The sequence below is a fragment of the Plutella xylostella genome, chromosome Z (genome assembly GCF_932276165.1).
Source record: "Plutella xylostella chromosome Z, ilPluXylo3.1, whole genome shotgun sequence".
Taxonomy (NCBI): domain Eukaryota; kingdom Metazoa; phylum Arthropoda; class Insecta; order Lepidoptera; family Plutellidae; genus Plutella; species Plutella xylostella.
Genome location: NC_064012.1, coordinates 6,796,018 through 6,823,815, shown reverse-complemented (window position 1 = coordinate 6,823,815; position 27,798 = coordinate 6,796,018). Strand labels below are relative to the sequence as shown.

Below are 27,798 nucleotides of genomic sequence, written 5' to 3'. Positions count from 1 at the left end.
TGCCGTCAGCCGGCCGGCTAAACTATTATTTTTAATTTTATTTACTAATCTATAGACATTGTAGGTAAAGGTCACGTTTACTACAATATGGAACATTCTATGGAAGTATTCTTTTTTAAGACTGTACTTAGTAGGTATATAGGTAGGTACTTAGGTAGATATGTAAAAATAGGTGATGTATATGATCGTGTAGTTAGTCCGATATTTTAAAAAAGAGGTACCTAAGTTGGAATCTAATAAGAATCACCGAATTGCCGAATAGAGCCTCTACACTGTAGAGGCTCTATTCGGCAGAGCTCGCCATTATAGTGAATAGTTTTGAAAGAGTACAACTGTCTCTACAAAACCTCTCGTAGTGCCAAAAGCTCTCGTAGAGAGTATGGAGCGGGCTTTACCTTGGGTCTCAAATAAAAGCGCCACCATCAACACAAGTCACACTGTAATCAGTAAAGTCCATTGTACTCAGTAAAGTTTAAATATATATATATATAATACCTAAGTCTGGAGAATATATATATATATATATTCTCCAGACCGTGTTCGGTCAGTGTGACTGCGAGCTTCTCTCTCTCTCAGTAAAGTTTAGGCATGACGTCAGGTTCAGGGTCCGGGTAGTACTGCAGCAGGTCCGCCACCGGCGCCTCCTGGTCCTCGTAGAAGTCACAGGCTAGCAGGTACTCCCGCTTCGAGTAGTCGTCGCCCTTGCAGAACATCTCACCTGGAAGGAGAACGAGGGTTGAGAGTTTGAGGTACACTCATCTCCATCAGTGCGGGATCTTGGGTTCTAGGAAGGTTCTAGGTTACGAAGAATTAGGCTTCCTAACGCTGCCTCTGCCGCGCTCACGTCTACTCTATTATAGCGATTGCATCGCAGTTCTAGGTCGTTCTTTTTTTGAAATACTAGGGCAACTTACAATGGAGTTGATAAATTGATTCAGCTTTTTAAAACGGCAATAAGTTTTGGCTCTATGAATCATTTATAAAATCAAAGTTCGAGTACCAAGTCGACGCTTTGCAAGCCTCTTCTAAACTAACAGTTAGTTCTATGAAGACACGGGTTATTCTATGAACGTAGGCCTAGCATGGGGCGCAAGGCGCGCTCGTCAACACATGACAAAAGTTTTTCGTCGCGTCTTGAAAGCGAGGTCTATTGTTACAGACGACGAACGCGTCTTGCGCCCCGCACTAGCGTTTTATGCTGTCTCCTGAGTCAGGATTCAGGAGTCCTGACCCTCACCGTCGATGTCCATGACGCGCACGGCGCCGCGCGACTCCAGCGCGCCCACGCAGTAGTGTTCCTCCATGAGCCCCGGGTGCCAGTACAGGATGGCGTCGCGGCACGAAGACCCCGCTATCGGCAGCAGGATGCGGTCCTGGAAACATTCAATATACATAACTAGATGTTTCCGCGATAAAATGTAGCCTATGTGTTAATCCGGGGTGTCAGACAACGTACCGAATTTCATTAAAACCGTTTAGCCGTTTTGACATAAAGAAGTAACAAAAACATACACACACACTCATAAACTTTCGCCTTTAAAATAATAAATAATATTAGTAGGATGAATGGTTACGACTGTAATCCTCGAAGAGGTATCCAGAGGTAGCAAGCGAGTCACCCGCTTTTGGTGACCAACTGCCTTTGCATGACTGCTAAAATTTCCAGTTGTATTTAATTTGATATGCAGTTATGCTAGGAATACTACTAATTTACTATTTAATGACGAGTTGAGTCATCCGCGTTCAGCTTACTAAGCTAAGTAAGGTACAACGTTTGCAGTATTCTGTAGAGTTACCTACCTACTGATTAAAAAAATAGATATATATATCTTACTAATAAGTATAATTATCAAAATATATAAAAAGAACTACATACTTAACTAGTATAATTTGCTCATTTTTCGAGATATTGATACAACAATTACTTTCGATTCAAGTAGGCATCTTTATTATTCGTGAATAAGTAACTACCTACGTAAGAAAAGTTTTTCAAAATAAACTACGAATAACAAACTCATTAACCTAACCTTGTCACTTACCGGCGCATTCTGTACATTTCAGCATAGAACATCAATGTTTAGGTTTCATTAAAGTTGATCGGTTTCCTATATTACCACAGACAGACTCACAAATACAAGGAAGAAATAAATATTAATTAATTAATTTATAAGATTTAACTCTATTTCAGACGTGCGTTAAAAATAAATAACGACTGTTTGTTTTGGTTAGCTTCGTCTAACCCCGCCACGCCACCGGCACCGGTATCGATCGGGGCTCCATGTGCAGCTGAACGAACGGTAAACAAATGCAACAATGACCTTTTTGAACGACTTTTACCTTTATGACCAACGCGATAAGAGGTATAATAGCAACCCGTTCTCACCTCAACTACTTTCATTTCGTAATTTATGCCTTGTACGCAAGCGCAGATTAGTGATATCTTTCGAATATTCGGCATTACTTACAAGCCTTCGATAGCTCAGTTGGTAGAGCGGTGGACTGTAGTTGGCAGAAATTGAAATCCATAGGTCGCTGGTTCAAATCCGGCTCGAAGGAATGATTCTTTTTGTCTTTTTTGTGTTCCATTTTAATAGCAGGACATTCGTTAAAAATAATCAGTGCGAATGAAAGATCATATAAAAAAGTTATATCATGTCCATCTTCAATTACTACAATTAGGTACATATTCAATTAATATTTTGATAATAATTAAGTTAATTAGTATCCTTTAAAATTTTGATACTATGTACAATTATGTGCTATGTGCTTAATGTGCTAAACAAATGAGATAAAACACACAATAACATTATTTAGTGCTGATTATAGTTTTACCCCCTTATTCATAGAGAAGTTACAAAACGTTTTAACTAATAATCTGTTTTGTCCCTCTCCGACAAAGAACAATTTGTTCTTTGACAGAGAGGGACAAAACAGTTTATTAGTTAAAACGTATTGTAACTTTTCTATGAATAAGGGGGTTGGACTTCTAGATAGGTTTAATTATCTACCAATTCCTAATAAAATAACTCGATGCTCCTTTCTCATTTTTACACCAGCTATTAACTAGGGAATTTCTGGAGGTTCTTACTTACCTAGTTCCAAGTAAGCTCCATAGATGACGTAACTTTTAATCCTTTCATAACCAAGCCAAGGGGTGATTAATTAACCATATATTATTACGTACGTAGTTACAGCCGTCAATCTACAGGGTGTTGCAAAATTGATATACTAAGCCGAAACCTACATGTGCAGCATGGTATATCTTAGCCTGAAACTGAAATCAGAATTTGAAAATTCGCGAAAAAAAAAACATTTTCCATAGAATCTTTGTTGGTCACGTGACTTTTTAGTATGGTTTTTTTTTTCGCGAATTTCCAAATTCTGATTTCAGTTTCGGGCTTAGATATAGGTACCATGCTGCACATGTAGGTTTCGGCTGAGTATACCAATTTTGCAACACCCTGCATAGTTATAAATACTTGTATGCTTTCCAGTGGCGGATTTACCTATAGGCCAAAAAGGCCAGTGCCTAGGGCGGCAGATTGAGAGGGGCGGCAAATTTGGCAAATAAGTAGTTTTTTTATAATTAATTATACACTCGCGAGCAACCAAATCGACTCAAGCCTTCACGGCGCACATATACATTGATTTTCCTAAAACGATAAATGGTAAATATAAAAGTGATATGTCATTCGAAAGCTGAAGAATTAGGCTTTCAATTAAGATCAATACCATAAAAAAAAACTAAGCGCAGATTTAATGACGCATTTTAATTGCCCGTCAGTGTTAATTACCTCATTAGGAATCCACGCCTTGCGCTACCTGATCCCGCTATAAAACCTTTCCACATCCGGTGTACCTTATCAGTCGCTTGTTGCAAGTTGACCGGTACACATCTCGTTGCATTGTATTCCTTGTTTTCGCAAACCCATGGATACCACACCAGAAGAAGCTGCTCAAGTTGTTGCCTTGCTGCAACAAGGGTTAAGTCAGCGAGCAGTCGCTGCCCAGCTCCACTTGAGCCAGTCTGCTGTATCCCGAGTATACAGACGGTTCCAAGAGACTGGTGCCTTCAATCGAAGACCAAGAACGGGCCGCCACCGCTGCACTTCAGAGAGAGACGACCGCTTCATTGTCTCAACCTCGCTGCGCAATCGACACCTTACGGGCGTTGATGTGCAGCAAGAACTGAGACGTGTACGACAAGTGGCTGTCAGCGAGTGGACAGTGAGAAGACGCTTGAAGGAAGCCAACTTGACACCAAAAAGACCTGCATCAGGCCCCAAATTGACTGCAGGCCACCGACAAGCGCGTCTTCAGTTTGCTCGAGAGCATCTCGATTGGAGCATTGCGCAATGGCGGTCGGTCCTGTTTACTGATGAGTGCAGAGTGTGTCTGCATGGCAGTGACAGGAGAGGCCGGGTCTACCGGCGTCCGGGGGAACGATTTGCCCAATGTTGTTTCGCTGAAACAGTAGCATATGGCGGCGGTTCCTGCATGATGTGGGCTGGTATTTCTCTAGAGGGAAAAACCGCACTTGTTTTCGTGCCTGGAGGCGGCCGAGGAGGCGGGTTAACAGCTGATCGGTACATCACCGACATTCTACTCGGTCATGTTGTGCCCTATGCAGAATTTGTCGGTGAAGACTTCGTGCTAATGCACGACAATGCCCGCTGCCACACGGCACGAGTCAGTCGGCAGTTTCTGAGAGAGAAGGAATTGCGCACGATGGACTGGCCTGCGCTCAGTCCTGACCTGAATCCCATCGAACACTTATGGGACGAGCTCAAAAGAAGAGTTCGGGCCAGGAATCCAGTCCCTGCAAGCGTGGACGAGCTGAAGACAGCTTTATTAGAGGAGTGGGACGGCATTCCTCAGGAAACTGTCAAAAAGTTGATAAGGTCTATGAGAAACAGGCTGCAGGCTGTAATTAGGGCAAGAGGGGGCAATACAAAGTATTGATTTAAATAAATAAATTTTTATCTTAACATTTTTTGTTTAATTTGTATAATACGATACCCATACCCTTTTTTCCTAAATTCCCGTTTTTCCTACAATTGCGTTCAGACATCATTTATTTCAAAAATGATGAATGGATTTCAATAATAATGATATCAAATTAAAGCTGACATCTTAAGCTTTTAAATGACATATCATTTTTATTATTTCTATTCATAATTTTACTTGTATTAATGTATGTTTGCGCCGTCAAGGCTTGAGTCGATTTGGTTGCTCGCGAGTGTACTTGCACACCATCCATGTATAAATTACATACGAAAACGATTAATAAACGCTTTGTAATATTTCGATAAAACCGGATTCTGGATCATTACATACATACTCGTATCTATCTTTGCTACTGCGAAAACAGAATTTGGAGCATACTATTATTTATCCAAACGTGGATAGCACTTCGCCTTGCACACCGCTGCTACTCTTGAAAGGCAATGTATTGCGTCTGTCTTGCGTTGGCAACATTTAAAAAATCATAACTTCTCTTCAAAATCGATTTTACAAAAAGTAAAAATACATAAATGGTCATCAAGATAAAGCCTTTTATTAGAACCTAGCACTAAGAACCAAGCACCCGGAATGAAGAATTTATTTTAGATTTTGGCCAAAAAAGTCTTTTTTGGCGTTTATTGTAAAATAACTTCTAAATTTTATGCATTATAATCTTGTTTCTAGGTTCTTTAAATAGGCATTACCTAGCTGATTACCTAAGTAGGTATTTGTAAAAACGCTTTTGAAGAGAAGTTATAATTTTTAAATGTTGACAACGAAAGATTTCCTTTCGGACGCAATACATTTCCTTTCAAGAGTAGGGAGGCTGAACGAATGAACCGATTTCAATTTATTATTTTTTTTTGTATCACATGTGTTCTACGGGAGAGTGTTCTTAGACAATAAGTTTGCTGAAAATCGATTTAGCCGTTTAAAAGTTACAGATGTTTTACGCTTTAAAGTCTTTTTACGGGTTTTTTATTTGCCTGTCAAATTTAACTTTTTAGGTCAACATTAAACTCTTCAGTACATAGCGGGTTGCAAATATAATCTAATTAGGTAAATGACAGAAATATGATTAAGTTCACAATCGTACTAATAACGGAATTAAACTAACGTATTGAATTTCAAAAGTCAGTAGGGGCGGCAAAATATTAATGGCCTACGGGCGGCAAATTTGTAAATCCGCCACTGATGCTTTCATTAAATTATGTAGTTTTAAAATATTTTAAAAAATAATTATTCCTGGAATTATTAAGTATTTTCAGCACGAACGGGACGCTAAGAAAGTGGTTAATTTAATGGTAGAGATTCTGAAAGCAGCTGAGTATGTAGGTATATTTAATTTTACAAAGCGTAAAGTATTTAAGTTTATTGTCTGCGTTGTACGTAGGTACCTACCTTAAATCTCATTATCTTTACTTCATGAGCTAAGTATGATCAAATCAAAAAAAAAAATCAAAAATATTTATTGCAGTACCATAAATTTCAAAAATATGAGTTGGCTGGGGCCTTCTTTTAAGTAAGAAATACCTGTACCAGAAGACCCCGCTCCTTAACATCCATCGCGTAATGGTAAAATAATAAAATATTTAACTTATGGATAATTGGATAATACTAACGATCTAATTTTTTTTACAAAATTACCTTAGTACCTTATATTAATGCATTACTTATATATGAATAGGTTGATTTATATTTGTTGTTAACATAATTATATAATTTTATTAGCATGCAAAATTAATTAACTAATTACCTAACGTAGATTAAAAAAATATATAAAATGTTGGTTGTTTATGGTATGTATGCAATGCATGCATGCATGCGTATGTGTTTGTGTGTGTGTGTGTGTTTGTGTGTGTGTGTGTGTGTGTGTGTGTGTGTGTGTGTGTATGTGTGTGTGTTGTGTGTGTGTGTGTGTGTGTGTGTGTGTGTGTGTGGGTGTTTGTGTGTATGTGTGTATGTGAATGAATGTGTGAGTGTTTGGAGACATGAGTAAAACCTGTTTTTTATTGTATTAGTGATTCCGTTTCGTCATATGTTTTGGGTTGTAACCAGAATTTAACTAGTTTTTTACAGTCTGAATAAAGTGTTTTATAAATATTTTGACTTTTATTTGCTAAATTATAAAGATGAGCAGATTGACTTGTATATTGTCTCTGGGCATAGGCGGATTTGGTTGTTTTTATCTCAATAGCTTTATCTGTTCTGCGTCTTTTGTAAAAGTCCGAGTCGTATGCAGTATGTTTGTGTCTACTTATGATTGCCTGAAGCACATATAGTTTTCTAACCGTTAATAAATTACTTAAGGTATAGAGTTCATGTGTACCAAATCGGTATGGTTTGAAAAACATCACTTTAATGAGAGCTCTTTGTGATCTTTCTATTTGTAGGAATTTGGTTTTTGTTGCTCCACCCTAGACGGATAAACAATAGGTTAATATAGATTGGGCTAAAGCAAAGTATATGTTTTTTAGTAGTATTGGCGGAGCCACATGTCTCAAATTCTTAAATATCCATATCAATTTTCTTGTTCTGGAGCTGATCATGTCAATTTGTGCAAACCATGTCAATCTCTGGTCTATCATGACTCCCAAATATTTAACGGTGGAAACTTTATTGATTTTAACACAATTGCAGATAGGATCTTCCTTAGACATGCTACAACTGTGTATTTTCACAACGAAGTCGTTTTTAGGTTGTGTTCGATTGTACATAGTGAAGCATATGTAATATGTTTTTAGTGCATTTAAAGTTAGTAGGGATGAATTTAGCCATTTCAATATTTTACTTAAACATTTTTCAGCATCTTGCCGTGTTTCCTCCCAGTTTGTGCCAGAAAGTACCACCGCGGTGTCATCAGCATAAGAGAATATTTTCCCGTTTTTTATATTAAGGTTACACAAATCATTTATGTAAACTAGAAACAGTGTTGGCCCTAGGACGCTCCCCTGAGGGACACCAAATTCGATGCTGGAGTCACTAATGATTTGTCCAACCTTAGTTCTCTGCTTTCTTTGGCTTAAGTAGTCTCTGAGGAGTGCGAGAGCTGTATCTCTGATGCCCATGTTTTCCAGTTTGTTTACAAGGATGGGAACACAGACGGTGTCGAAGGCCTTTTTCAGGTCCAAAAACACAGCCATACATTTTTTACCGCTATCAACCTGATCAGTAACATGGGCGGTCAAAGCTGTTACTGCGTCTTCTGTGGACATACCAGTTCGAAACCCATATTGTGAATCTGATAGTATGTTGTATTTGTTCAGATACGTCATGAGTCTATTATTAATTAATTTTTCTACAATTTTGGAGATAGATGGAAGAACTGATATGGGTCTATAATTACCGACATCGCCTGTATCCCCACCCTTATGCACTGGTGTAATAATTGACTGTTTGAGAGCACAAGGGAAGACACCGAGAGTAAAGCACAAGTTGGCAAGATGAGAAATAACAGGCACAACATGGCACTTGGCTAACTTCAGAAACTTTACTGGGATGTTATCCCAACCTGGGGCACTGTCTGACCTAAGACTCATAAGTATATTGTGTACTTCTTGGACGTCAGTTTCTAAGAGAACAAAGGAGTTAGGCTGCTTATTTGATGTTTCTCGGTAAGTTGGTGGTGTATTCTCCTTACAAGTAGAAACAATATCTTCGGCTAGTTTTTTTCCAATGTTTGCGAAGTAATCATTCACGTAGTTGACTGACTCAGACGGAGTTGATTTTATGTTTAGTAACTTTGTACTTTCTGTTTTAACTTTATTTAAATTTGAAATTGATTTAATGCTTTTCCAGAGTAATTTATTGTTTTTGGTTGAATTTTGTAGTTGGTTTCTGTCATAGTTTCGTTTTAATTTTTTTATTAAATTGTTGCAATAGTTGCGATATCTTTTATAACTTATTTTTAGGATTTCGTTGTGTGGTTCTTTATGTAGGTTTTTTTGTAAAGTATTCCTATGTCTGATGCATCTCAATATGCCTGGTGTGATCCATGGTTTTATTATTCTGTTCTTTTTAGAAACTTTAAGAGTTGTGGTGCTTTCACGCAAAGATTGAGTAAGTTTAGCTACTAGTTGTTCTATAACATAGTTTGGGTCGTTACTGTATATTAGTTCTGGTAAGTTTTTTTCAGCGAGAATAATAAGTGCCTTGTTAAAATCTGTTACAGTTTTAATTTTATTACATCTGTTTTTTTTAATATTTTGAGATAAGTTAAGAAATATCATTGAATGGTCGGTTATTGTAGTATTTAAAATAGCTATATGTGCAGATATGATTCTCTTTTCAATTTTTAGCATAAAGTGATCTAAGCAGTTTCCATTTCTTGTTGGGTAGTTGTGACCTGCCATTATACCGTGAAAAGAGAGCATGTCAAGATAACTATCTCTATTTTTACTGTATGAGTTTTTAACATTGCTATAATTTTAATTCGTGCCTTCAGGCCCTTCAGATTTAATCTCTTCATTTCTCTACTAACTACATAATATATACATATATGTTTTTTTTCTTATCTTTAATTTTTTCTTTATCTTTATCTATACATATATTGTGTAAATATTGTATGTGTAAATATTTTTAAAATTTTTGTAAGGGGTCGTCCATTAATCACGTGAGGCTCGAAGGGGGGGGAGGGTGTACGGAAAACCTCACGAAACATCACGAGGGGGGAGGGGGGGTCTCGTTAGACATCACGTGTATTATTTTTTTGTCAAAAAGCGCTAGGTAATTTTTAAAATTTTAACGACTTGTAGTATGACCTTGATTGACTCGCCAGCCGTTGCTAAGCAACGACTCCCCGCGCGCCGCTAAAGACCGCACCGAGTCGTTGCAATTTTCGTTATATTTTTTCTAGTCAAAAATAGCCTTTACATAGTCTTCCAAAAAAATACACGTGATCCATTTTTGGTCCCAAACCTCACCAAATATCACCAGGGGGGAGGGGGGGGTCAAAAAATGAGAAAACGACCTCACGTGATTAATGGACGGCCCCTAAAACAGAATGCATATTTTTGCTAGTCCACCCACCCGAATAAGGCCCACGTGGACTAGGCCTAAAACACTTCCTTCAATGAAAGCAGACCCGTGCCCCAGCAGTCAACAAGTGACAAGTGGTATACAATGAAGTTTATAGTGGTATACTACAGCGTCTGCTACTCGGGTTAGTTATTAACGTTAATTATTCCGTTTATTAATTATTTAAATTAATGCGCCACCATAAATCCGTTAATTAATTTAAATTAATAATTCCACCAATATATATAACGAACCCGTGCCGCGGCAGCAGTATTTAAAATGTATCTATTTATTTACCTTGCATATGATCTTGTTGTTGATGATGGGCTCCTTGACCTCTCCGGTGCAGAAGAACTTCCTGCGCTTCCTCATGATGACCGTGCTCACCTCCAAGACCGTCTTGATGCTGTTGCCTGCACACACGTGGTTAAAGAAAGGGTTACATGACTGTGTCTTACTATACCTACTGATCACGGCTTGGCATAGGAACTATTAGTTCTTGACACTGATTTATCGCCACAATTAAGTCAACAACACTAACTTAGCAACAGAAATACGCGCCTCTACCAGCAACACTTTAATGTATCTTTATCAGGACATCAATTATTCCTGTGTTATTACGTTTTACATACTCTTCTTAATTGATATAGGGATACCAGTTAGACAAAAAATTAAATCGCCCGTCTTTAACCTCTGCAAAGTTACCATTATCGGACTGTAGGTATGTTTTTTACCCTTTTCCCCATTAATGGCGTCGAGCTCGCGCATCTCGCGCGCCTGCGTCTCGCGCGAGTTCTGGTTCCTCATGTAGGACGACAGCCGGGACATCGCCACCACGAACTCGTCTATGGGACCTGCCGTCAACAACGTTGAACAATCCTTTAAAAAGCTACATTATGATGACGGTGTAGTTGTCGCAGGCATCTGGTTGAATCTCCTTTTTGGTCGAATCACTAGCGCGTTCATTGGATGGCGCTACTCAGTTGTATGACTAGGCCGAACGTTGATTGTACAAGCGTCACAAAACGTCCAACTAGTTAGCGGACTTAAAATCTGTCAGGTGGTTAATAAAACAAATATGGCGTCTAACAGCTAACAGTTGACACAAAAAGCATCTACTTATATTGTTATTTTTTGCAAATAAATTTGCAAAAAATAACATGGATTTACCTATTATTACGCCGCGGGCGGACAGTTTCAAAGAAAAAAATGTGCCGAAACTGGATAATAACGAACAACAATATGAAGGTACGCTTATTGTTATTGTTTAGTTAATTTATGCGATGAGAGCTTTGTAACATAGTCTTTTTGTTGACTCTTGTCTGGTCATGTTCATCCTAACCAGACATTACAAAGTTGCTATACTATATCCCATTCAACGACTTCGCTGAATAACGGAGGTTCAGTCAAGACGTCGAATGTTAATTACATTCAACGACTTGACGAGTTTTCCTTTAGCCTTTTAGCCATACAATTGAGTAGCGCTATCCAATGAACGCGCTTGTGATTCAACCAAAAAGGAGATTCAACCAGATGCCTGCGACATAGTCACAGTCAGCACTTGATGTATATCCAGGGAGATCTTAGAGGCAGGCAACATCCTTAGTACTTAGGCATTATATTATAATTCTCACTTCTTCTAGTGGATAGGTACTAAGGCTTTAAGTACCTATAAAGCCGAGATATTATATGTTATATTGCATTATTCTACTGACGGTAATAGATACCTTTTAGATTTTAATAGTTATGATATCCATAGCTGTGTTTTAATGCTGTTTTAATAAGCAGTATGAACGTTTTTAGTAACTAACCTGTGCCGAAACTACTACCATCCAGATAGTTCAGAAATTGGTAAAACCTGAGAGCTTCGTCTGATTCAATTTCGTCCATCACTGGCCTCTGTAAGCACACAGCATCATCATCATATATTATTATCATATCAGGGGATAAACCAGCAATAATTTATTATGTACACTTTCATTCAATTTAAACGATAACCAGTCTTTCTTGCGAGATGCGTCTCATCTTAAATAACCCGTAATAGTTCCAGGATAAACAGTAAGTAGCCTGTGTCATCTTCATCTTACTACGTGCCAAACTTAAAACATGATCTAGCCGCATTTTTCCGTGAAAGAGCCATCCATCCATCCATACTTACATACATCCACCGTTTTTGACGTTAGGGACCATAGTTTTTTTTGTCCACTGTTTGTTCAGACCATTGCCTGTTTTGCCCAGTTCCTGAATGGAAATGGACATTCACTCATTCCCGTATTTAAATTAGAGTACCTACTTACTTCTCCGTCGGGTACTTACGAACTTGCCGCTCCAGGCACCGACGTCGGAGTACAGCGAGTTGACGCGGCTCGGCATCCAGTCCAGAGCCGACCGCGCCAGCAGCACCGGGCGCTAGAAGTGGCACTCAGCATCAGGCCATGAAGATAATTATAGTAACGTCACCTAATTAACGTAAAAACCCCGATATTCAACACCAAAAGTAGCATAACCTTCGAACGGTTAAGCCGATTTTGATAATATGTATAATGGCTCAGGATAACATTATCAAACCGAAAAAAAACATTATCCGTTCATCTTACCACAGCAGGCATACACAGACATGTTAAACTTATAACAACACTCTTTTTCTCTTGGGGGTAAAAAGAGGAAGATACGGTCATAGTTAGCCGTGTCAAAATTGTACGTGCATTATGTGAAACCGCTGATTCAGCGATGATGCTGTGCCTCAAAGTAAATATAAATAAATAAATCTATCCCTGCACAACCGGCCAAGATGTTAAGTTCAAGTTTATTGTCCAAAATACTTGCCAGCGATGCCATCTTCGAGGCTACATCTCTAGGGGAATGAAGTAAAAAATACACAATCACACTTAGCCACTTCATGGTGAGTGCCCAAACCTCGACTAACTTTAATTTGATAAAAATACTGAGCTTGTTATTTTATTATTGACTTAGCTAGGTTTATTGCAGTTTTATATGGCTCTAAATTGTTAATTTGATAAGCACCAATCAGAACAGGAGCTTACTCATTAGTGCTGTGGTTGGAGCAGTAAGCTGATCGATGAGTCTTGATCTTGAGTTCAATTCATGGGTCAGACGGTAAAAAGGGATAAAAATAAACTTAAAATTCATACTTACTAACTGTTTTTTAATCATCATTCCAATAAAGAGAGAACGAGTGTATCATTATGTGATGTGATTAGTTTATTTATATATTACAGTAAAATCAAATTGCTATCACACAGAAAATCTCATCCTACATCCTATTCTCACTTCACGACGTCACTTCTATAAAATTGTACTTATCTAACGTGATCAGATCAGATATAAAAAAATATGTTCTACAAACAAAATAAAATCATATTTCATGTAAGTAGTTACTAATTCCTTGCGTGAAATCAATTTCTTAACAAGTAGGAACATTAAAACTAACAATAAATACAAAAAAAATATCTTACCTCTAAAACAATAAGTCCTAATTTACGTACATTACCTACACAAAAAGTATACGTAGGTATGACTAGAATACTCTCACGCTTAAACTAAACCTTAGACAGAGGTGTACAAAAAAATACAAGCGAGCGTGTTCCGAATGTCTTCCTCTGTATTGTCGGGGAACAGTACTGGCTCCAGGAGCCCCTGCGCCGCGACTCCGCAGACCCCGCCCACGAGCAGCATGAGTCTTGCGAAGCGCGAGGGCTCGCGGCCGGCGCTGTGCTGCTGCAGCATCAGGGCGCTCTGGTCCACCAGGCGGGAGGCGTGCGAGGCGCCTGGCTCGTCCATGTTGTCTGTGGGACAGATGAAAATACCACACGGTATAGTTTGCGGGATAAAGGAACGGATTATATTTTTATGTACTCGTAGTTTATGGAATATACTTTAGACATCATATTTTCATAGGCACTCATGTAATGTAATAGGTACAGAAACTACAAAAAATGCACCTACTTAGACAGACGCAGGCATAAATGAATATACTTATAGATACCACACACTTACAATAATTAATCTAGAGAAGGCACCAGTATTTACCTACCTGAACGAAATAACAATATGGTCTTCAGCCATTCATACTCGGCATGATCAAGATTGCTTCTGTCGATTTTCTTCACAATCGCTGCTAATTTATTAAAGTTTTTCGCATCAGAATCTTTAGAAGTTGTACCTGAAACCAAAACCAAATTCATGCAACCTGATACCGAATCGTAATCACAATAAATTACCAAGTAAGTACATAAAGTTAATCATTACTCTATCATTAGGTACACCCGTCTAAGGGTACACCAGTATAGTTTAAGGTAAAATCTTACAATTTTCTTCAAACGAAAACGACAGTTGAGCGGCCACAACGATGAAGATCTCCCGCCAGTTATTGAAGACCAGCATTTCCTGGTCTCGCCTAGCCATGTGTAGGAATCCGGTGACCGTCCTCAACCAGCTGATGGTGGCCATGAGAAAGCGGCTCGCAGGGTCCAGTAACTTCCCCCTACCATCGCCGTCTTTGCTCTCTGACTGGAACACTATCTTCTGATGGTTCCTGAACAGATCTCTGAAGATGTTCTCGTGAGTGAGGCAAGGGTCGAAGGTTGGCTTGTCGGAGCGCGTGATGTGATGGACGACTGGAGGGTCGAAGCTCTTCGGTGATTGGTGGTCGTCTTGGTGAACGTCTAGGAAGAAAGAAAAATGAGTTTTTCTTTAAAGTCTTGTGGTAAGCTTGATTATTTCTGGTTGAGTCTTCTTAGGCTGCCTTCCCAGTAAGCAAACTGATCGCCAGTTACTAAGCGCGTCGTGTAACGCAGAAAACTGTGTATACTGAGCGTAAAAGTAACAGCAAATTGTAAATACTCGGAATGCTAAAACGATACGCTACTCGTAACAATTTACTACTGCTGGGAATGCAGTTTAAGGTATAATACATTTATTCGCCAACCGCTTCGCTTCAGAGGGGCATAAAAATTAATAAGCTGAAAGAACTAAAGAAAGAACCTACATTTAAACTAATACACACAGATAAATAAAAATCGCTGTGCGCTGTTGGGTTAGGTACAAATTAGGTAACCATCGCAGGGTCTTAACAAGTGAATGCAAGCGAAGAGGCAATGATGCTTAGAGTATATATTCAATGATTTCGTGTGTGAGTGATAAAATAAATTTGGAAGAATAACAATCATTTTCTGTTTTATTGATCCAGTCCCGATACTTTTTACACAGAATGTATATTCTCACCTTTAACACTGACGACTTCAGCTCTATCATCAGCTCTGTACGCTTCCTCGGAGCTGGTGACCTCGTCTTCCTTCATCTTGTCCGTGGCTGCGGGCTCCTTCTCCAGCGCGCGCGCCCGGTGGTACTCCGGGGAGGTGGCTGACAGCAACGGGTCTTCTGAACCTGACGGGCATGAGACACTTGAAGCCACTTACATTGTAAAAATATACTGTTTTTAAAAGACAACAACACAAAAACAAAATATTTAATTTTCCAGAATCATTACAAACTGATCGGAACACTATCTCTAAATATCTCTTTACAGAAAAATTTCCACTCGAAAAAATATAAAATTGCATCCACTCACATCACAACTGAACAAACACACAACTCCAAACGCAAACTCACCTCTTCCATGTTCAGTGCAGAACGTGTTTCCGTTTCCGGCGGGCGGATACAGTCCGGGGGGGAAGTAGCCGTGTCCATACGTCGACAGCAGCGGCAGCTTGAACCCGTCCCCGAGCAGCGCTTGACTCGGCGGCACGCGGGGGAAGTCCGCGTCCGGCGTGAAGGAGCTGAAGAGGCTGAAGGGTTCGAGGTGGTGCAGCGGGTAGGGGGCGAGGGTGAGGGGGGAGGAGGGCAGCAGCAGCGGGGGGCGCAGCGCGTAGCCCAGCCGCTGCAGCGAGCCGTGCGGCGCCAGCGCGGCCCGCGGCGCGCGCTCGTGCTGCACCGCTGTAGACAATCAGTTGTCATTAGGTAATTCGTATCGAGGAGTTTTGGTAGAACGAATGGTTATTCTCTTGACGTTTTATTATGCTGTAGGAAGTAAAAAAGTTTCAGACTTTTACATATAATAAGTTATTTTTTAGGCGTTCCTCAGGGTTGGACTTTAGGACCATTGTCATTGCATATATGTGTTGACGATGGTAATCCGTCGGGGATGGTGCTTAGTCGCATAATAGATATCCTATTTCCCACCTGTAAGTATATATATGCTTATTTAAAAACTTTAAAACGGGAGTAACTAAGGTAGAGAGTTACCAGACATTATAATTTCCATTGGAAATTCTAATTTGCAAACCCCGTTGTTGTATAATAGCTTGATAATTGGAGAACTACTATTATAATATGAATGACTTTATTGTCTATTTCACACAATTATTACCAAGTACCATAACATGACTTAAACGGTTTCGCCATTTGAATGTTTTTTATTCCACTTACAATTAATTATGTTAATCGCTAGGTATTAGTTGAAAGGGGTGGTCTAGCCGTGGGACCCAACACGTGCCTATCTCCACACGAACATGTTACAAAATGGTTGACACGCGCCTAATGACTTTCGGCATTTCGTTTCGTTATTGTAAAAATTGTAATTGATTTCACGAACAATCTGTCATACTTTCATACATCATACAGTAACCAACGTATTTTTAAGGTATTTTGGGCCATTTGTTTTTGTTGTATTTTAGTTTAAGATTTTTGGGTTTGTTTTCTTTGGGTAGATTCTTACGTAAATTGAATCTATGATAGGCACATAGTTAATTTTTTTATTATAATTCTTTATTCAGTTTAGTCTGAGTAACAAATATATGAAAAAAAACTTCAACAATACAAAATCTGCATGTTAATTAAAACAAAAGTTAAGTACTTAACTTTGTTAAACTTTGGCTTTGGTTTCTGAAAAGATTAATTAAGTATATTAAAGTGACCCGACAAGTTCAGCAACTACAAATCCTAAGTTCTTACCTGTTTTATCATTAAAGCCCTAAACTATTTGCTTGACGGAACAGACTCAGCAGCTCCACCTCATCCTCAAGTTATTCAATAAGTAACAATAGATAGCTTAGCGAAAATGAATTTACCGCATGTGAATTGAGCCAGCCACCGCTCGCGACGCCAGGGCAGGGGTGGGGCGCAGGGGGGCGAAAAACTAGCAAATCTGCGCCCCCCGATTTTTCTCTCCGCTCACTTATCGGCACTCGTGTACCGCAAATACTTGGGAGTGTCTCTTAATGGAAAAGACATGCTGCGGAGCTGAACCTGAATAAATACTTTATTGCGACAAGTGTCGGCCGTGTCCCGACCGATCGACGCTCAATTTCTTTTCTAACTGTAAGTGCTGCGGCAAATTGGAGCCCTCTTTATTATGTTGGACGCTTTGTCGTGGTTGCGCCTGTGACATATCCATTACCTACTTTCTATGACTACTGTTTTACTACGTAGCTAATGCGGCATGCCTACTTTAGTATTCCAGTCAATGAAATATTCGTAGTACCTATTACTAATAAAGGTAGATAAATATAGCTACTTACCTACATAGTAAGGTAGGTAGGTGTGAATTAAGTTATTACTTATTAAACTCAATTAGTACACTCGCGACTCTCGCGAGTTCCAACTACAAAAGGAAGACACCTTACTCGTTTTTTTTAATCTTACTTATTTAATTAGAACTTAGTCGTATTTAGTGCTGCCACTGGAACTTTTTTCTTGCTCGACACCTCTTGAGTGATTAAGTAGGTAAGTACCCCTAGTTATGACATCCGCAAAAGGCGCCTCTGAGAATACATACATTCAATTCTCATTTAACCAAAGTAATATACCTATATGTCAATGCATTTAACATGATTTAACACCCAAAATATTGTCTGTACTATTAGACTCTTTCAATGGTGTGCGGGTGAGTCTTCAGACTAATACAGATATAGAAAGACGAAACGTAGACGACTAAGAAAGAATCCTATATTAGAATAAGGCAATTTTTCCTCGTTTCCAAGGTATGCGAAACGATCTGCTTTATCCGCTGCAACTCGACCATTTCTCTTAATCGCAGATCAAGCCTACGCTAAGACCTGGTTTCTCATGATTCTGTTAGTTACAGTCTCAATAACGGATTTGCTGACGACGCGTTTAAGGATTATTACTTACTCTTGTTAACTGGATGAGTCCCACGACGAAAATCTAACAGACCATTCATAAATCCAGCATTATGTGTATCATTCACTCATTTCCCTCACACTTCACTCAATATTCTGTCATATTCATTGAAATTTGTTGTCTATGTCTCTGTGATTTCAAACAACCTCAAACAACCAAACTTTTTGGTTTTGTGGTTGCCATGGTTACTATTTCTACCGAGGTTGTTTTTTGACATCCGTCATTGAAAATAATATTATTACGCCATGCCCTTTGAAAAACAATACAACGAACAAGATGGAGTGTCAGTGCAAAAGAAACTTTTCGGGAAATAACATATCAATTTCTAAGTAAGGTCTTATTTTAAAATATTTTGTTAGAAGGTTTTTCACTTAATTCAATAGTTCTCATTAAGTCATTAGGTTTAACTTCTTGAATCTACCTCTGTGGTCTAGTGGTAGAAGCTCAGCTTCATCACCCAGGGATCCCGGGTTCGATTTCCAGGTAGGGCCATCAATTTGTGTTTCTATATTGCGGTTCCAAGTTAGGTTAGGACATTAAATTTAAACTTTTATCTCGGTTTGACATTATATAAAACCCAGACAGTATTTCGCTTAATTTTTTATGTCACACAACATCTACTTCGTATATTGTTTATCAAAGGCTCTGTTCATTTTTCCATCTTGAATCTTGACAGAATGAGTGACAAGTAAACAACCCGTTGCCTGGTTACCGGTCTTAACCAAGTCTTAGCGGAACCCCACAGCAGCAATCAAGTTTGTCACCCGATCAAGGGAGTTAACCCCGTGATTTAGCATGGTGGGACACTCACTAACCGTAACGGTCCAACATGTAACCAAACCGAGGCATTTTTAACCTGACCGAATGGTGTGAAATTAGGGCCTAATTTCACACCATTCGGTTAGGTTAAAAATGCCTCGGTTTGGTTACATGTTGGACCGTTACGGTTAGTGAGTGTCCCACCATGCTAAATCACGGGGTTAACTCTCTTGATCGGGTGATAAACTTGATTGCTGCTGTGGGGTTCCGCTAAGACTTGGTTAAGACCGGTAACCAGGCAACGGGTTGTTTACTTGTCACTCATTCTGTCAAGATTCAAGATGGAAAAATGAACAGAGCCTTTGATAAAAAATATACGAACTAGATGTTGTGTGACATAAAAAATGAAGCGAAATACTGTCTGGGTTTTATATAATGTCAAACCGAGATAAAAGTTTAAATTTAATGTCCTAACCTAACTTGGAACCGCAATATAGAAACACAAATTGATGGCCCTACCTGGAAATCGAACCCGGGATCCCTGGGTGATGAAGCTGAGCTTCTACCACTAGACCTCAGAGGTAGATTCATGAAGTTAAACCTAATGACTTAATGAGAACTATTGAATTAAGTGAAAAACCTTCTAACAAAATATTTTAAAATAAGACCTTACTCAGAAATTGATATGTTATTTCCCGAAAAGTTTCTTTTGCACTGACACTCCATCTTGTTCGTTGTATTGTTTTTCAAAGGGCATGGCGTAATAATATTATTTTCAATGACGGATGTCATAAAACAACCTTGGTAGAAATAGTAACCATGGCAACCTCAAAACCAAAAAGTTTGGTTGTTTGAGGTTGTTTGAAATCACAGAGACATAGACAACAAATTTCAATGAATATGACAGAATATTGAGTGAAGTGTGAGGGAAATGAGTGAATGATACACATAATGCTGGATTTATGAATGGTCTGTTAGATTTTCGTCGTGGGACTCATCCAGTTAACAAGGGTAATAATCCTTAAACGCGTCGTCAGCAAATCCGTTATTGAGACTGTAACTAACAGAATCATGAGAAACCAGGTCTAGGCCTAATAATATTAGTTCAAAACTAACCGTCCTTCTTCATGTTGACTCTGAGGCACTTGTTAAAGCGGCAGGCCTGGCACTGGTTGCGGCGCGTCACGTCCACCACGCAGCGGCTGCTCTCCTTGCACACGTACTCCAGGTTCCTGGTCGGAGGAAATAAGATGACACTCAGAGGACATTCAGAGGAGATAGGGAGATTCAATGCAGTTAACGTGCATGCTAGTTTTAGTAAGTAGTAAGGCTAAAGTTATTTAAAGATTTATTAGAAATATGGTTTTAAATAATATATTTACAGCTATCAACTATCAGCGATCTAACCTTTTTTTAGGATATAATAACTTTATGGCTAAAAAGTTTAATTCTTATCGGATAGTTGTGTTTTGGCTTCGTTAGTTATTAATTTGAAACAGGCAGGTACGGCGGAACTTATAAAATTTATTTTTTTCACCGCATAATGCATCGCGCAATATCCTACGTGAAGTCATATCTTGGAACCCCTGCTGCCGCTACTCGGGTTTGTTATCTACGTGGATTATTTCACTATATCGCAATTCGCCGGCGGTGTGTTTAGTGGGATGCGCATGAAACGAGTTTATCGAAGTCGATAACGAATCCGTGTAGCGGCCGCTGCAGCGGTCTCTGTGAATATCCCCACCTGCGAATGCTCCTCTTGAAGAACCCCCGGCAGCCGTCGCACGACGGCACGCCATAGTGCTTGCCCGACGCCTTGTCGCCGCACACGCGGCACAGCGACTCCGGCTTCTCCATGATCCGAAAGGATCTGCTGGTGGACAAATATAGATGAAGGTGAGTATAGTAACATTAGGACGTGGTAAAAGTATATGGGTAAAGCTATAGATCGCATCCAGTGGCGTGCTTTGGCAGATGCCTAAGTCTAGCAGTGGACTGCTATAGGTTGATTATTATGAAGTAAGATGCGAGTTCGTCACTCGGCTACTGGACTCAAGTAGATATTATATTTAGCGTTGCGAGGTGATAGTACCTACATACATAGATTCACTCATAGTCGGAGAGATTCTCACTGGATACCTATATCTAAACAAGAGCGCTCATAAATTCAATTCAAAGTTGCCAATCCTAAATCATTTAAGTAAGTACTACTACTGAATTCCATACCAATCAATAAGTAGGCATACACAATAATAATAATTTACAGCGGTTGCGTTACTCAATGAATTCGTACGCCACTATTGTAAAATAACAATAGTTCAATAATTATTCAAATAAGGAAGAAAGAGGTGATGCGCTAGATTGAACTGAAGCCAATGTTGAAAAGATATCGCAAAGTCATCGAGTGACTCGTGTCGTGACACATTGAGCTGGGCACATCGATTGATTGCTCAAATATCGGCACAATGAGATGCGAAAAGTGAAACTTTTCGGTCACAATATGCCGAAATGTGAGTTTAATGGTGACATATTGCGAGGATCCGCAGCCGTGTCGACGCTCCCCTCTAAAGTTAAAACATGCAGTGAGATTATTTAAAACAGTAACTTTTTAACTCCATGTCGAAAAGATTCTTATAAGTATTTAATAAAATATATCTATCTATCATGTTTAAAGATGGTTTAAAGTTGAATTGTATGCTGGTTTATCTTTGCGTGTTCGTATCGGAGCTGCGTTACCAAAATAATGAGATATGGTTACACGTAAAAATTTAAATCCCATAAAACAATACAAAAGACGACACAAATTGCCGATTTCCCAGTAGTTGATATATGAAATAAATAAATAAATCATTTTGTGTTTTCTTAGTACCTACATACAGCACAATACATATTATCTGTTCACAATAAAGCAACGAAAAACTTATAAGTACCTGACTCTGTGGTCACTTTATAATGTATATCGACCAGTAACTACGATTACGATGTCGTCGAAGGCGATGGCTACCAGATGGCTTGTTTCCCATAAAATCTGTCCTCGCCACCTCGATGAAAGCTTTATGTTCCACCAAAACATGTTATTATGTAACTGAAAGTATTTTACATTTTCTTCTTGTTTATATTTTATCTGTTTATGGATTAGTTTTGTCCGCAAAGGTGTTCATCAGTCATGCTCTGAAAGTAGATAATAGTTGCCTGAAAAGAGGCACGAACGTAGCTCGTTTCATGCTAAGGGAAATTGATTTCTTGCTCCTAAGAAGCGGCGCTCACCCCTTGGGTAACAATTGTACAATTTATCTTATACGGCAATCATGACTTTCACGAGTTTTTTTAAATATCTTATTTATTTTGGATATTCCCATGAAAAAACTGCGATTCAGAAGGTATATATCCTCGTGTTTTATCGGTCCATCCGTCACTGAAGACAATGAGAGGCAGTAACACGTCAAACGTACAAAACATTTGTCTTTACAGTGGGCGGTAAAACAAACGTGAAGTTGGAAGAGGAAATAGAAGTCAAAGCTACTCGTAGTGGGTAATGGCATCGACATCTGAATGGGCAGCACATGGCGGCTCCCAGCCCTCCCATTGTCACGGCATCGGCAGCCACGAGCCACCGACGCCCTCGCCACTTGATACTCTATTATACATACACAACTCTATTGCGGCTGGAACGCAGCAGTTTGTGGAATAACTTTAAGTCATCAACTCGTTATCTAAATGTTGTTAATATGGTGAAAAATCAAAACTGTGAAAACGGACCAAAGGAAATTCCTAGAGAATTTACCTGATGCCTAATTTAAAAATAACATGAACGTAGGTACGTATTATTACTTGATGATAACGTAAATAGGTTGAGTAGCCAAGCTATCCATGGCCACGTAACGTAAGAATTCAAAATAATCACGTATTCCCACGTCGTAATCTTAAATCAAAAAGTATTATTTTATATGTCTTTACCCCACAATCTAGGTTCAACACAGGTGTACCTATGACATAAATACCTACGTACGTCCACACGGCGTCCGAAGGGCAGATTCCGTGTGGTTGATAATAATTGAGGGCTAAATATTGACATGTTTGTGTAATAGTGGGTTTGTGGGGGCGCCATTACGCCATACGGCGCGTGGCAGGGCCGCGAATCAACTATTAATGAACACTGTCTTGATTCTTTTGGAGCCGCTTCCTTGGGGTTCATTTCAGCACGGAAATCGTCGTGGGTATTGTATGAAGTGTTCGTAAACCCTCGCTGAAATACCCGAAGGGATACAGCCCAACTATAAAGTCCTGAAAACGAAAGTTGATCCTAATTAAAGAACGTATTTAATCGATCTATTATGTACAAATCCATCTGTATTTTACTTTTAAAATATGTGTAAGTAAATGTAAAAAATTTACTGAAAATGATAAAAAAAAGTCTTTGCAATCGCACTCTTCATTGTCAGGACTTTATAGAGTTTATAGTTGGACGTTGTAGTCTGACGTTAGAGGATATCCATATGGACTTACCGATAGCTAGATATACGTAGGTAAGCATTAAGTTTCCTATCACAATGTTTTCACTTCACCTTATTGTGACCATGGATGCAAGAAAATCAATTCTACAATAACCACTTAACATACCTCCATTCTAAGCAATATACAGCAAGTGTCTGCTAATTACCTAACTATTATTACGTAGTCCATAGTGACATACTGCCAAATGAGTAGGTAGAGCCCAATAATTATAACAGTTCTGGATCGAGCCATGCAGGGTTGCGTGCCGCGCGTGCCTACACTTGGTAACATTTGGCCTAAACGTGGCCTGACCCCAAACTACCGACCACGGAGCTATGTGGTTTTATACCTGCTACAATCTGATTTGATGTAGGTCTACATGTAAGACTACTTACTAAAAACAACAATTCTTCTACAATTATATATACTTAAATAGTATAGTAGTTGTATAGTATAAAATAATGTATGTACTGCAAAGAATAAAATCCTAAGGTACAAGCTTAGCATAAGATTAGTAGGATATTTAATTTAAATAGTTCTACATTATTGAATAATGCTTACGACGTTGTTTTCAAGTGTCTACAATGTTACTATCAGTGGAAACTTTAATTGACTTCCTCTGTTACTTTAAGATATAGCTACATACATTGTTATAAGTCTCTAGTTTTCCGAACAAAATAAAATAAAATAAATATTTATGATTATTAGAAGCGCCAAAAGTGAAAGTTTTTGTTCCGAATAGTTGCGAATAGTAATACACTTTCAGGGCCTTCAATGTACAAAATTTTATACATAGATGTAGACACCATATTATTGAAAAGGAATAAGTATGTACCTTTAAAAAAATGGTTTAAATAAGTAGTAACTACTGTTATAATTTATACAATTTTGCAGAGTTCGTGAGTGCAGATGGTTAGAGGGAGCTTATAGATAGGTACCCGCACTCTGATCTAACGCGAAGTGTGAAATTTAATACACTTGCTTTTGTCATATTGACCCATTGTTATTACCCACCCATAGCCAATAGCTTCTTATAAAACGGCTACTTGAGAAGGCTATTAGTAGGTATACCTAGGTCAGCTGTTATTGTCTTCGTGTATAGAACGAACCTCCGGAATTGACCTCCTGAACCTGACATAGAACTTTCAATATTTTCATGACCATGAGTTAAAAGACTAGCATATTGCTAATCACGCTGCTAATTTTATTAATACTTATATGGTTATATGCCAGAATAAATATTACGAATGGAGTGGAATCTTAAACATACTTAATAATATTTTCAATGCTCTTCTCTGAAAGTGGGTGAGGATTCCCTGAAACGTTGCATGAAAATACCTATGTATTTTCGTGCCCAAGGAAAATCGCTTTCTTGCATCTTATCATGCGATAAATGATGAAGAAATTCAAAAGCCTTCTTGAGTCTACCAAGGACTCGATAACCGATTTACCTTTCAAGGAAGGCAGGTATTTGTGAGGATATCGTTTTGTGGTTTTAAATATACAAAGAATATTATAATAAGAAATTTGCATATTTTTTTGTCATTCATATTTTTATTGTTTATTGCTTCGCAATCCTAATGAAAAGCACCTCGTCGGAACCCTTATAGCTTATACTATAACAATGTAAGACGTATAAGTACTACTATTTAACTATTAAAATAACATACTAATTACTTAACTATGGGTAAATAATTCCTAAATGTTGCATTGTTTTGAGTAATTGTTGTTCTTGAATGCATTAAGTATTTCAATTTGTTTTCTCTTCTACTCTTCTTCTAATTTTAGGTCAAATAAAGATAATTTAAAATTGATAAAAAATTGCACCACTTCTATATGCGACTTCTATCAGCATTTTTGCTGCGTCTCATGCCAATAGCACGCAACGCATCTTTGTGTCTGCTGCTGAAAGTGCTCTGCGACCGCTTATCATGCCAAATATAGCATGTTAGGATTATGGTACACTCGCGAGCTATATAAGTCCAATATACAAAATACCGACGGAACAACCCAAATTTAAACTTTTAATTACTACAAAATATTTACGTTTTTAGTTGGTAGTATTCTAATAGGCTGTTAAATGTACTTTAATATTGCAGGCGGCGTCTTTAAGCTACTTTATTTCCATTTGGAAGTAATTTGGTGCTTGTCACTGGATTTTTTTATTTGCTCGTGACTCTATTTCCGCTTTCTACCGTCGAAACAACGGAACTGTGAGGCTTTGAGGCAAATCGTTTCGGTCAGGCTTCAGCCGTCGCGTCACTTTAGAGTGTGAGGCCTAGACCGCCGCCGCTCCGGATCTTAGACCTGGTTCAAAGAATCTCCCTGGATATACCTAGTACCTACAACGAAGTAATGCAGCTAGCACTAAAGGAATCTTTGACACAGGCAGACAGGTCGGTACGATATAAGTTAATTTGAAAGTGCAAAGCTATTGTAAACGATTAATCAGTATAATTATGTATAGATTTGAGAGGTATGTGGGCGCGGGGCGCGGGTAACTGTGCCCGGGGGAAGCTGACATTATTATCCGGTTTCGAGTGTAAGCTATTTTTATAGACAGTTGTTTATTTGCTTCTAAATATATGTTCTTAGTCTTAAAATAAAAATCGTTGTGTTAATCCCGCCAATTAGTTGCATTATTCATGAACTCCCGTTTAAGACGTGAATACTTGAGGTATGGTAATACTTAATAGGTACCTACAGTAGGTTTTCTTCTTCTGATTTTAAACTGAACTGAACCGATCAGGTACCCTGATCGCGATTGGTGGACTAGAAGCCCGGGCAGTGACATAGGTACCTACTATAATGGGGATATTCGCCGCGTTAAGCTTTAAAAATTAAAGATTTACCTACTTAATTGGAATTATCTAAAATTAATTATTTATTTGTGTCAACTTTATATTTAACTAATATTGGATTATTTTTTTTTTAAATCTTATTTCATATCAAATTACCTACAGTCTTTACAGCATAGGTAACTACATTAAATATTAGCGGTTTGCAAAGATACAAAAAAAGTACCGGAACAACAATTTATAAAAAAAAATACTCACCCCCGAAAGTGTAGGCTGTGTCCTCGGTCAAGTCAGGCTTCCACAATGACCTCCCGAGGGGTAGCGAGGGCGGGCCGGGGCCTCCGTATGGGCGGGGCCTCAACAGAGCCCCTCGCCCCCATTGGCCACCCCTGCTGGGCGGCAACCACAGACAATCATCACTAATCTATTGTTTCGTACATTCTTGCGGTATGAAATGCTATGAAGCTCGGTGAAGGCCGATTTTTCAAGCATCATTAGCTCGAGAAGTAGTGGGGGCTCCGCGAACTTGGTCTATGGATATTGGATAGGATGTCGTTTCCTTTATCTTGGTACAAATATAACGCAACTTCTATACTTACCGTTTTGGTGAGGCAGTTCCTAAGAATTATAAAAATGACATAGTTTGTGTTGTTAAGTACCTAAAATGTAGATTGTTAAAGGTAAGTATAAAATTATAATCCTTCCTACATATTATTCCTAACCTTATCTTTATAATTTGATAAGAATCATATGAAAATTCTTGATAATTACGACACAGTTGTTACAATACGGGAGTGTGATTTACTGGTTTTTCGTGATATTCTGAATTTAATTTACAGTTATCCATAAGCATTTACTTAAATTCGAATGATTCAGCACCTAGCTAGACTCTTCTACTTCCTGTGTGATTTTTTTCAAGGCTGTAGACTGTAGAGCATCATTTACTACATAATTCTATGACAATGCCAACCCTCGATTCCCTATTGCCGACCCTTAAAATAGGTTTGGAAACCTTCGCCGCCGACCAATCCGCCGACCGACGCGACGTACAGCTGACACATGCTAGCGCCATGCATAGTTTTGCATAGGAGTATCTGGGTGGTACGATTGATAAGGTTATTTGTCTACTTTTAGATTTTAGAATAGAATATAATTAATTGGAACCAATAAAACAGCAAATACAGATAAATATTAATATTTTTTTTACCTAAAAGCTGTTGTATGTAAAAAAAAACGCAACCACTCATCATACTGCGCTGGCTGATATTTCAGTGGTTACCTTTTTGAAGCTTTTGTGACCTTCCTTTTAAAACCTTCATTGTTATCATAGATTTATTATGATAGTTATAATAAAAAAGAAATTGTATAGTAGGTTTATTGTTTTTAATCAAAAAACTATTGAACTGCACGGGATTCGGGTGTACGTAGAGCTTCTTGTTAGAGAAGTGTTCCTTGACGAAGAGTTTACAGATCCGTCTCCACAGGGAGGAGCGAGGAAATTGCGACGATACTATCGTCGTGCCACTTCAGGCTTATTTCTATATGTGTACTCTCATAGAATAACATT

At 38.6% G+C, this 27,798-nt stretch overlaps 2 protein-coding genes and 1 non-coding gene across 3 annotated transcripts; 1 reads left to right on the top strand and 2 right to left on the bottom strand.

The window, feature by feature from the left end:
- Positions 1 to 572: 572 nt before the first annotated feature.
- On the bottom strand, positions 573 to 12,424 carry LOC105397962. The gene is made up of 6 exons (XM_011569993.3): positions 12,337 to 12,424; positions 11,832 to 11,919; positions 10,755 to 10,874; positions 10,318 to 10,433; positions 1,238 to 1,373; positions 573 to 718 (listed from the first exon to the last, which is right to left on the bottom strand). Exons 1-6 carry the CDS (start codon positions 12,391 to 12,393, stop codon positions 573 to 575), a joined length of 663 nt encoding a protein of 220 aa, XP_011568295.2. The 5' UTR covers positions 12,394 to 12,424.
- On the top strand, positions 2,469 to 2,556 carry Trnay-gua. The gene is given in 2 exon segments: positions 2,469 to 2,505; positions 2,521 to 2,556. It is a non-coding gene; the product is annotated as a tRNA-Tyr (tRNA).
- A 1,158-nt stretch (positions 12,425 to 13,582) lies between the features above and the next one.
- Positions 13,583 to 26,953, bottom strand: LOC105380123 (protein tailless-like). Its single transcript, XM_038122356.2, has 8 exons — positions 26,490 to 26,953; positions 20,684 to 20,809; positions 20,056 to 20,171; positions 15,652 to 15,975; positions 15,265 to 15,426; positions 14,349 to 14,705; positions 14,075 to 14,203; positions 13,583 to 13,826 (listed from the first exon to the last, which is right to left on the bottom strand). The coding sequence occupies exons 2-8, from the start codon at positions 20,794 to 20,796 to the stop codon at positions 13,588 to 13,590; spliced, it is 1,440 nt and encodes a 479-aa protein (XP_037978284.2). The 5' UTR covers positions 20,797 to 20,809; positions 26,490 to 26,953; the 3' UTR covers positions 13,583 to 13,587.
- Positions 26,954 to 27,798: the final 845 nt, after the last annotated feature.